At 48.4% G+C, this 12024-nt stretch overlaps 1 protein-coding gene across 2 annotated transcripts in view; it reads left to right on the plus strand.

Moving 5' to 3' along the window:
* The window catches only part of TENM4 (teneurin transmembrane protein 4), a 3327204-nt gene that overhangs the window by 3161162 nt on the left and 154018 nt on the right, over positions 1-12024 (plus strand). For both annotated transcript variants that reach the window (XM_070782510.1, XM_070782511.1), the window contains 3 exons: positions 212-313; positions 2220-2414; positions 8565-8765. In XM_070782510.1, coding sequence (XP_070638611.1) covers positions 212-313; positions 2220-2414; positions 8565-8765 — 498 coding nt within the window. The remainder of the gene's footprint in view (positions 1-211; positions 314-2219; positions 2415-8564; positions 8766-12024) is intronic.

A 12024-nucleotide genomic window follows, 5' to 3' on the forward strand; every position in this document is an offset into this window, starting at 1 on the left:
ACATTTCCCCAAACACATCTCTTAATGTCAGCTGAGATGCACCTCAGCAAGAGTAAACAGAACATACATTTTTAACTTGATTGACTCTTCAGTGACTGCGTCAAAAGCGCTCGAATGTGTGGGTCGTGGTTAACCCGAGGCTGGATTCCCGGGCCCTCTGTTTGGGTAAAGAAGCCTCTGTTTGCAGCTTTGTTTCTCTTTTCTCCCCCAGAGTCGGTGGATAACTGCCCCAGCAACTGCTATGGCAATGGCGACTGCATCTCTGGGACTTGCCACTGCTTCCTGGGCTTCCTGGGCCCTGACTGCGGCCGAGGTGAGAGCCCTGCCCCACCTCGTGGGCCTGCGGGTCCCAATCCTCAGGGCAAGGGCAGAAATCCCGGCCAGCTCCCGCCTCTCGGGAGAGGGCTCCCAGGGGCCGGTCCGGCGGGGCCCTGGCGGGGAGGTCTGCAAGCAGAGCCCTGTCCCAGTCTTGTTATCCACTGTGCATGCCCGGGGAGGTCAGGAGGCAAGGGCAGCCACAGGGAACTGGACACGGGGTCCTTTGCAAAAGTAGATTTCCCCTTGGAGGACCAATCAGCGTTTGCCAAGCGTCTTTGACGTGCATTTCCAGCGAATGTGGTTTGTCTCTGTCCTTGGGGAGGGGCCTGAGCTGCTGCTCCGTTGCTGTCTTATTACAACGCAAGCGGGGTATTGGCAGAGACCACCGAGGGGAGGGACTGGGAGGCGAGACTTCTCTTCACACGGGACCCTAATGCTGCCTCCTCTTCAGGCATGTACGATGCTAATGGTAATCACTGTGGGAAGCGTTTAAAGGCTGCCTGTGATTTGCCTGAGCATTCAGGTTCCATTTCTGTCCTGGAAGAATTAACAAGAAAAATGCTACCGGATGATCGGTGGTCCTGAGAATTTGGCACTCCTCTTGCGGAAAGGAAAAGTCTGCTTCCTTTGGTTTCTCCACCTCTTGCCTCATTCCACAGGTGTTTGCTTAGCGCCCTTTAGGACTTGGTCCTGTGCTGGACACCAAGGTTGCAACACTGAGCAAGACTCAAGCCCAGGACCTCTCAGTCGGGGAGAGTGACAGAGAAACAGATGATGATCACAAAGCAGTCAGTGACGGGTGAAGCAGGCTAGAGCAAGTTAGATGCAGAAACATCTGTCAGCGTGGAAGGGTCCTAGCTTGGGTGGAATGAGGAATAGGAAAGGCTGTCCAGGTGAAGTGACATTGAAACGCAGACCAGATCCTTGAGTTTGTTCATCAGCGGAAGGCAGAGATGGCTTTCCAAGCTGAGGACACAGCGCCCTCCAAATGCCATGCCGTGATGCTGCTCTGGGGCTTCTACTTGTTCTTCCTAACATGAAACAGCATAGACTCAGGCTGACGCAGCAGAGCCAGCAGACCTGAGGAAGCATAGTGATTACCTGCTGAGTGCTTTAAAAAGGAAGGAGGCCAGGTGGGAGCCGGGGGAAGGTGGCGCAGAGAGAAAATGAGGCACTCCTCCTAACATGAATTACTGTCTCATCCCATATGCACTTAAAGTTAAGAGTCGTGTGTAAAGCAGCCTTATTGTATCTCGGTAAGGCTGTCGGTACTTAGAGCACAATGCAACGTGATTTATTTTTATATAGTGTCCTTCGTACAGATGATCACAAAACCTTTTACGCTAAGTGGCAGAGTAGAAAGATAATACTTTAAAGAGCCACATTGGGCTCAGCTATTCTCTTATTGGAGCAGTGGCATGTGGGGCTTCAGTGGAGGCCGGAAAGACAGGGAAAGCTGGAGAGTGGCTGGGTTAAAGATGACACGAAGTGGTCCAGCACGTGAGGATGGAGGAAGCGAAACGCAGCACTACTAGGAGGAGAGTCCTGCTGGAGCGGTGCGGGGTGAGCAGCAGGCCAAGCTGTCTTTTGCAGCCAGCCCAAGGAACAGATTGAAGCCTCCTGTCTAAGGAGCCTGGCGACCACCATGCAGTCACCAGTAATGAGGGGGACAGGAGAAAGCAAGGTTCAGTGGGCCCCAGCTGTAATCTTTAGGCCCTGCACTCTATACTTTAACTGACAGTTCCAGACCTGTTTTAACTGGAATGAAGTAAAGCAAGAGAAGCAGACAGGTGGACACATATGGGAATTATGGCAAAGTACTTGAAGCCCGGGGTGGAAAGGGACAGACAGAGTATACCAGGGCGCACATCCACGCCAGACTCCCGGCGCTGTCTCTGCAGCTTCCTGCCCCGTGCTCTGCAGTGGGAATGGCCAGTACATGAAAGGCCGGTGCCTGTGCCACAGTGGCTGGAAGGGTGCCGAGTGCGACGTGCCAACCAACCAGTGCATCGACGTGGCCTGCAGCCACCACGGCACCTGCATCATGGGCACCTGCATCTGCAACCCCGGCTACAAGGGCGAGAACTGCGAGGAAGGTAGGACCCCAGGTGCGGGGGGCGGCAGCTCGGCTCCTGCCCGTGAGACAGAGATGGCCGGCGGGCCTCCCCGGGAGCAGAGGGAGCCTCCAGAGCAGGCCTGCGACCGCCACCCCCGCGCCGAGCCAGGACGTCACTGGCAGCAGTCACTAACCTAAAGCGAGAGGACAGGTCCCACTCAGGGAGGGAAAGAGAAGGGTGTGTATTGAGCGCTAACCATGTGCAAGGTTCTGGGCCAGAAGCCTGGTGTCATTTAACTTCCAGCACTAGTAGGTGCTGAAAGTGAAAGCACAGTCGTATCCAACTCTTTGCGATCCCATGGACTGTAGACCACCAGGCTCCTCTGTCCATGGAATTCTCCAGGCAAGAATATTAGAGTAGGTTACCATTCCCTTCTTCAGGGGACCTTCCCGACCTGGAGATTGAACCCAGGTCTCTTGCATTGCAGGCAAATTCTTTTATCATCTGAGCCACCCAGGTGCTAGTGGTAAAAAAAAAAAAAAAAGAAAAAAGAAAAACCTGCCTACCAATGCAGGAGACATAAGAGACACAGGTTTGCTCCCTGGGTTGGGAAGATCCCCTGAAAGAGGGCATGCCAACCCACACTAGTATTCTTGCCTGGAGAATCCAGTGGACAGAGGAGCCTGGCGGGCTGCAGTCCATGGGTTCACAAAGAGTTGGACATACATGACTGACTGACTGAGCATGCACACATGCCTACTAGGGAGGGGTAATCATCTCGATTTTATAGTTGAGGAAACTGAGACTCAGGGAGACAGATGACCTGCCCAAGGTCCCACGGCTGGTGGATGGCAGAGCCGGATTTGAGCCCAGTCTCTCTGGCTCCACAGTCTCAGGTCTTTCTCCTCCCCTTTAAGCATCTTTGCTCTCCATTTCTGAATTTGAGTCTCTTGTAGACCTCCAAAGGTTGCCTTCCATTGTCACACCCTTCTGCACGTGTGAATATGTATATGTGTGTGTGGTCTTGTTTGTAGCTCCTAGGTATTCATAGGCGTGTCTCCCTCCTTCATAAAGTAAATACACGCCTGTACAGAATGAGGTTTAAAAGTGAACTGCTAACTCAACAGTGATGTCAGTTGTTCCCCAGAAAACCTAACGAGTTGCGATAAGCCAAACTGGTCTGTCTCGCAAATGAGAACCCTGAGGCCCGGGGAAGGGCATCAACACGCCCATGGTCATAACATTACCTGATGGCAGGGCCAGAATTCAGCCCAGGTCTTCCAACCTCAAACCCTGTACTCTCTCCTCCTTACCACATGGGATTTCCCGATGAGAGGAGGGGTCTTATCACGAGCAATAGAGAGTAGCTGTCAGGAGTACACACTCTGGCGTTAGATGTGAGTTTGAGTCCTGGTTCTGCCACACTCACTAGCCTCAGACTCCTCATCTGTAAAATGGGAATTCCTTTTCACAGAAGGTCATTGTGAGGACTGGATTAAATGACTCATGTGAAGCACATAGCTCAGTGTCTGACATACAGGAAATGCTCCCTGAACGTTAGCTCCTATATCATTAGCAGCTTTCTGGAGACAGCTGAAGCATGCTTCCTGTTTCACTCCATTCACTGTATCCAAGGCCTTTTGAAATGGATGGACCTTGAAACCGATGGGCGATGTTAATGGTCATAACCTCCTACTGTTTACTGTCTAGGGCCCTGGCACTTTCTCCAGTGGGTACAAGAGGCTCCAGGGAGAGCTAGTCTTCTAATCTACTGGGGATATAATAAGTAGTCCCCTCTCAAAGCATCATTTCCCCTAAAATGAGAGAACATAATGGGCCCATGTTAAAAGAACAGGGAGCGGGAAGGGATTAGTGTCTGGAAAGCATCCGTCTCCTCTGAGAGACAGGCTGTCTGCGCTCCCCAAGTGTGACTGGAGATCCTGATTCAGACCTATTAACTTTGATGCGGATTACCTCGGGCTGTCTGAGCTCAACCAGGGGCCTGGTTCCCTTGAACAAAGGCGTTGGCTTTCTCATCCTGATGACGCTGACCTTCGTCTGCTTCCCCTTTTCATTTTCATCCCTTGAGGCGAAGACGCTGTGAAGGAAAGAGAAACAAAGAAGAGATCCCTCCTGAAACGTGGGGCCGTCCCACCCTGGGTCTCACTGTGTCGAGTGGGTCAAGGAGGAGAAGTTGTCCTTCTCCTGATCAGCCAGCCCTGGGCAGTGCCCTGGAGGGCCAGGTCACTTACAGAGAGATAGAAGTTATTTAGCAATTTGATTTACATTACTGTTTGAAAAGAAGGGTTTTCACTCCTGGTCTCTGTTCTGAGAAGGGCCATCTGGTCCTGATTCCTCTTATTTCTGTTTCTCTGCTAAAGCATCCTTGCAGATTCCTTGTGTTTCGAGTGGGGGTTTCCTGGGCCTTCGTCCGATCCCCCAATCCCCTGTCTGCTCTAATAGGTTTCACTGTGTTTATAAAACATCAGCTAACAAGCTGACTTCTTTCGCTCTCTCCTTCTTTCTTTTGAAGTTTATCGTCCCATTATTTTTTTTAAAAAAGCCTGAACTGCACCGAGAGGACGCTTAGAGGGGCCTGGGGGAAGGGCAGAGGGGCCCGACCTCAACATTTTACTGTGAAAAGTGAGCCACTGTGTTTCGGGTCCTGAAGTGCCTCGGGTAGCTTGTGTGGCCACCGAAGCGTGGAACATTTGGGGAAAAGAGCTGTGTTTGTGGCCTGGCCATGCAGGCCCCATCATCTCATTTGTAAGCCAAGCATCTGCCAGAAATTTTGGCTTGAATGGCAGGCTCTGCAAAGGGGAAAACAAAATATGACTGCTTGGCTCCTCTTCTAAGAAGAAACTAAGTTAGACTGTCTTCTGCCCAGAGCCAAGCCCACCTCCCTGCCAGCTTCTCCCGTATTTCTTCATCTCCCCGACCCCAAGCCTGCTGATCTTCCCATGTTATACCCAGCATCCTACCAAATAAATAGTATTGGGGAAAGTATCCCAGTGTGATGGAGAGAGATCATTTTAATTCCATCCTAAGGTTCCTGCTTCCCTAGAGACCCCAGACAGGGTACACAGATGCACAGTCAACGTGGGACCTTCGGCAGAGAGTCACCGTGGCATAGATAACCACCCTGGCTTTGGGCCCGTGTTCTGGCAGGAACCTCAGTCAGTTCAGCCAAGGTTTCCTGGAGCCGCTATGCCCCCTTGGTGCAGGCCTCCTCAGAACTCCTTTGCGCTGCTCCACACTTGCTTTACCAAGCTGACCTCCCGAAGCAATGATTAATTGATGATGAATTGCTTGGAGGTAGCCCCTCATCAGTTCTTTCTGCTCTTTCTTCCCTGCCTGGACCAGCTTCTGAGAACTTCAGATTCACTTTGCTGGTTCCTGGGTCCCCATCAGACTTATTATGTCTGAGAAACAGGACTGTGACGCCAAGGGCCTCTTGCTGAACTTGGCACCCTCTCGGCTTGCTCCACTAACATTGCAGATTTATAGATTCGACCTCAAGGGCGCCTCAGAGACAGCTTCAACCCCACGCTGGGGTCCGGGCACTCACAGAACGGGAAATACCTTTACAGGTCTCGGGATAGGAACTGCTGAGTCATTTCCCGTCAAATTGGAAAATTCTCTGGGTCTGGGGAATTATCCTAGCAGCCTAATGGGCCAGAATAATCCTTCTGAGGTCCTGGGATCTGAGGCAGGTCATGAAAATTTATCACTGCTATTATTTTTATCATTTTTAATTAACAGAAACTGCAGCAGGTCATGTGTAAACCATTATTAAGTGGTGTCCAGAGACTGCAAGAGAAGGGATTCTTTGCCTTCCTGTGGCTTTATTAATTCTCCACTTTGCCCCTTTCTTTCATTGTTTCGTTTTCTTTTGATTTCTATTTTTAACCATTTTGTGTGCTTGTGTCTGTATTCATGCGTTACATGTATTTTGGAACCAGTAAGATTGCAAAGGAAATAGCAAGAGATTTGTACCAGGAGAGAATGCTTCAAATTTAAATTCCTCCGCTTAACCACTGTGTAATCTTGGACAAGTCATTTAACCTCTCTGTGCTTCAGTTTCCTCATCTGTGACACGAGGGTAACAGTGGTATCTACCTCAAAAGGTTGTTGTTAGGGTTAAATCAGACAATGTATATAAAAGGTTTAATAGTAGGATATAGCATAGAAGAGACACTCAACACTAATTACTGTTGTTACTGTTGCTATTATTGTCGCCATGTTTTTAATCCCGTGGTTGCTCCAGACCTTTGATCTTCTTACCTATCACTCAAGTAGTTACACTGAGTGCCTTTAAAAACCCAGTGAAAGAGCTTTCTTAATAAGCTAGCCCTCAAAATGAACAACCTGTTCCCAGAATGCTGCTCTTCGTAAAGTCTCTGCCCACGTGTGTCTGTGACTCTAATATACTCCGGCTGATTTCCTGACTCTTGTGGAGACAAGTCAGGTACATAGGGTTATAAAATTTCCCTTGATAGATGAAGTAAAAGCACATCTGAATTATAAATGAGTGCTAACCACCATCTGCCCAAGTCATGCTACTGAATGTCCTGGTAGAGTGGACAGGTAAATTCTTTGAAACAGTTTACAGTTTATACTGCCCTTTCAAAGCCTCAGTATCATTTGGTCTTCATAGCAACCTGAGAGGTAGGTAATTTTACCAAACCTGCTTTATGCATGGAAGCCCAAAGCAGATATGTGACACAGCCATAGTCATAGACCCATTTCCGTTTGTCTTGTGACCTTTGACCTTAGGACTTCAGAGGTCAAAGGCTACATTATTTCCTCTGCAGCATATGGCTTTCTCATGAGCCCTGTGAGGAAGAATCTGACTACATTCATAGAGGCAGCTCCATCAACACTCTTAACAACAGCTGCACAATGAGCCCCACCGCACTCCGGGACCTCACTCTCCCCTTCCACTTGCAAAACAGATAGAATCCCCTCCCTCCCTCTAGTGCACGGGTGATCTAACAGCTCTTTGGTTGACTAGAGAACACGGACCAGCCGTTAGCCAATTCTGTCTCATCTCTACTTCTTTTTGCACTTTTCACGTGCGCTGGAGCCACATGCTAAGTTAGCCCCTAATATGCCTCTTCTCCTTTTTTCTGTGAAATGCTTTGCGGAGGATTAATGGTCTCTGGTAACTTTGTGTAACTCCACAACTAAAGCTTTGGTTTAGGAAAATTAGTCCCAGGGGCAGGGCTACCACTGGATTCAGAATCAGACAGACGTGTCTTCAGATTCCGCTCTGGAACTCCTCCTATAAATCATTTATCTCACTGAGAAAACGGAACCTGATGAGGTTTATGAAGCATTTCCTAGCACACTGGCAAAGAGCAGGTAACTCGCAATATTCTCCTCCCTCCTTCCGGGGTGGGGAGGTCTCTTGAGACCGCTTAGGCCTTGCACCCTAAGAGCCCTGTGGGGAGTTGTTTGGTTTGAGCTACAGCTTTGTAGTTCCCCACCCGCCCCGCCCCCAACTTGAGGAGAAGCTAAACACAGCCGCTGTATGTAATGTTGAATAATCGTTGAAATGTTTGCCTGGATGCACTTCCAGACAAATATGTGTGTGCGAAGTGAGGCTTGAAAGTTCGTCTCAATCACCAGAATCTGGGGAAGATGACACAAGCTAAGGGAATTTAAGTGCAAAATAAATTCTCATTTAAATTAAGGAATTTCTTTATTTTAGTCCCACATTCAAAGAAATAAAACTGCATCGTAATGTGGCAAACACAAATAGTTTGTTCTCTGATGACGTTTCAAGTGCCTCCCTTGTGTTTGGCGGTATTCTAGGAGGCAGAGCTACAGAAGGGAAGGAAACAAAGTCTTTCTCTCCATTGTTGCAGTTGTTAGGGACATATATGTCTTCCTCTCTGCACCCACAAACCAAGAGGTGGGACTATGTATCCGTATTTTTACAGGCATGGGAATTGAGACTCGGGAGATAAACAGTTGACCACTGGGTGGAGTCAAGAACCCAGGTCTACTGTTGCTAGAGTCATTTGCTTCACTGTTATCAAGTGTTATCAACACTTCTGTGGACATCTGGGTCCTTCTCCTTGATTGTGTGAAGCTGCTCCAGTGCAAAGCATAGCAGTTTGTTTAAAGAAGCCTCCAGCCTGGTCGGTCCAGTACTCACTAGTGCTGTCTCCCCACGTGTCACAGTGGACTGCATGGACCCCACGTGTTCGGGCCGAGGCGTCTGCGTGAGAGGCGAGTGCCACTGCTCTGTGGGCTGGGGAGGCACCAACTGCGAGACGCCCAGGGCCACCTGCCTGGACCAGTGTTCAGGCCACGGAACCTTCCTCCCAGACACTGGGCTTTGCAGCTGTGACCCAAGCTGGACTGGACACGACTGTTCTATCGGTAAGTGTGGGGGGAATAAGGCAGCAGCATGGATGGAGAGGGAGGAGTTTTCACTATGACCTGTGCACCTTTCAGTCCTGTTCAGGGCCCTGACCCTGACCTTGGTCGTGCAGCGGGCGGTTACCCAAATCCCTGAATGCTTTCTTCTTCCTCTAAACTCCAGCCTCAACACTTCTACTCTTAGGTGAACAGAGGATTCGTCCATCATATCTTCACACCATTCCTTTCATAGCGATGGCCTTGAAAGTCAAAGTGTCTCCCCTTAACCATGTTAGTTACAGTAGATGCGATTCACTGACTTCTCACCTTCACATCACAGAGGCCATCCTAGAGGCAAGGCCACAGGGAACAGTGTACCTCCCTGAGTCCTGCAGGGATGGGCCTTTGGTTTCACCTCGTCCCAGGATGAAGTCCAGATTCAATATAATATTTAGGGCGCTCAGTGATATGGCCCCCACCTGTCTTTCTGATCAGATCCTCTACGAGACGGGAAGTTCCAGGAGGATAGCAAACATCTCTTACCCCTACATCCCCACAATTCAGCATACCCTTAGCCCACAGCAGCTGCCTGGTAAACACTGACGGATGAATGAATGACACACATGACTGAGTGCACGCTTTGTTGTGGTATTTGGTTCACCCCAGAGTCTACACATGCAAAGTTTAAGGGATAATATGTTAGCACCCTCAGTTTCAGTTCAGTTCAGTTCAGTCGCTCAGTCGTGTCCGACTCTTTGCAACTCCTAAGAATCGCAGCACGCCAGGCTTCCCTGTCCATCACTAACTCCCAGAGTTCACTCAAACTCACGTCCATCAAGTCAGTGATGCCATCCAGCCATCTCAGCCTCTGTCGTCCCCTTCTCCTCCTGCCCCCAATCCCTCCCAGCATCAGAGTCCTTTCCGATGAGTCAACTCTTTGCATGAGGTGGCCAAAGTGCCTGAGTTTCAGCTTTAGCATCAATCTTTCCAGTGAACACCCAGGGCTGATCTCCTTTAGAATGGACTGGTTGGATCTCCTTGCAGTCCAAGGGACTCTCAAGAGTCTTCTCCAACACACAGTTCAAAAGCATCAATTCTCTGGCGCTCAGCTTTCTTCACAGTCCAGCTCTCACATCCTTATATGAACACTGGAAAAACCATAGCCTTGACTAGATGGACCTTTGTTGGCAAAGTAATGTCTCTGCTTTTCAATATGCTATGTAGGTTGGTCATAACTTTCCTTCCAAGGAGTAAGCATCTTTTAATTTCATGGATGCAGTCACCATCTTCAGTGATTTTGGAGCCCAAAAAAATAAAGTCTGACACTGTTTCCACTGTTTCCTCATCTATTTCCCATGAAGTGATGGGACCTGATGCCATGATCTTAGATTTCTGAATGTTGAGCTTTAAGCCAACTTTTCCACTCTCCTCTTTGACTTTCATCAAGAGGCTTTTTAGTTCCTCTTCACTTTCTGCCATAAGGGTGGTGTCATCTGCATATCTGAGGTTATTGATATTTCTCCTGGCAATCTTGGTTCCAGCTTGTGCTTCTTCCAGCCCAGCGTTTCTCGTGATGTACTCTGCATATGAGTTAAATAAGCAGGGTGACAATATACAGCCTTGACGTACTCCTTTTCCTATTTGGACCCAGTCTGTTGTTCCATGTCCAGTTCTAACTGTTGCTTCCTGACCTGCATATATGTTTCTCAAGAGGCAGGTCAGGTGGTCTGGTATTCCCATCTCTCTCAGAATTTTCCACAGTTTATTGTGATCCACACAGTCAAAGGCTTTGGCATAGTCAATAAAGCAGAAATAGATGTTTTTCTGGAATTCTCTTGCTTTTTCCATGATCCAGCAGATGTTGGCAATTTGATCTCTGGTTCTTCTGCCTTTTCTAAAACCAGCTTGAACATCTGGAAGTTCACAGTTCACATATTGCTGAAGCCTGGCTTGGAGAATTTTGAGCATTGCTTTACTAGCGTGTGAGATGAGTGCAATTGTGCGGTAGTTTGAGCATTCTTTGGCATTGCCTTTCTTTGGGATTGGAATGAAAACTGACCTTTTCCAGTCCTGTGGCCACTGCTGAGTTTTCCAAATTTGCTGGCATACTGAGTGCAGCACTTTCACAGCATCATCTTTCAGGATTTGAAATAGCTCAACTGGAATTCCATCACCTCTACTAGCTTTGTTCGTAGTGATGCTTTCTAAGGCCCACTTGACTTATTTATACTCAAATGATTTAACTGAAATTCACCCCATTGTTTTTAGTCATAGGTATTCTAGATTTGTTAAAGAGTATATCATTACCTTTAATTATCTAGGTGAGAAGTTAGATTGAAGTTAGCTGTGGGTATTGATCAATTTCTTCACCCTAAATCACCTTCCCCACCACACCACACTGTTTAAACAAAGTGAAGGTCAGATCAGCTCATCATCTTGTGTACTAACACTTTTGATAGTGGTCAGGAAAGATGGGTTGACACCTTTGTAAAGATGAGATCCTGTGCAGCATTCAAGCCTTTGGGATACTTGGAGTTCCCTTTCCCCAGTGAATGAAGAACTGATGTTTAAAATGCAATCTAAGGGGCTTCCCAGGTGGCTCAGTGGTAAGGAATTCGCCTGCCAGTCTTAGAGCTACAGCAGTTGTGAGTTCCATCCCTGGGTCAGGAAGATGCCCTAAAGGAGGAAATGGCAACCCACTCTGGAATTCTTGACTGGAGAATCCCAAGGACAGTGGAGCCTGGCAGGCTATAGTCCATAGGGTCGCAAAGCATGAGACATGACTGAAGTGACTTAAGCACACTCACAGGCATACACACACATGCAGTCTAATTTGGACTTTGTTTGCAAAGCTCATGTAAAGACATCACAAATGCAGATGCATGGAGTCTTAGGAATAATTCTTTTTATATAGCTCTGTTTATAGCAATATAATGAATGTTCCTCTTACAGCTACACTGGGTTGTATTGTTCATTATATGGCCACAGAGCTAATTTATGATAGAAATATAACCGTCCGTGCATTGTTAATCCCCAGTGAAACTCCACGGCATCTGATGGAGGCAGGTTTAACTTTGAATGAGATCACTAAGGATTCTTTTCGTTGGCCCCTTAGAGGGAGAGAGAAGATCCCACTGAAAAGAACTTGAATACAGCTGTGGGGGCCCGTCTTCCTAAACTCTGTGCCTCCTGCTCCCCACCGCTGGTATCAAGTACAAGGCCTCCAATCTGAGGCATGGAGCTCCGTGTGCTAAGAGGAGTCCCCGAGTCTGACGGCCGT

Source organism: Bos indicus, chromosome 29 (genome assembly GCF_029378745.1).
Source record: "Bos indicus isolate NIAB-ARS_2022 breed Sahiwal x Tharparkar chromosome 29, NIAB-ARS_B.indTharparkar_mat_pri_1.0, whole genome shotgun sequence".
In the NCBI taxonomy this organism is placed as follows: domain Eukaryota; kingdom Metazoa; phylum Chordata; class Mammalia; order Artiodactyla; family Bovidae; genus Bos; species Bos indicus.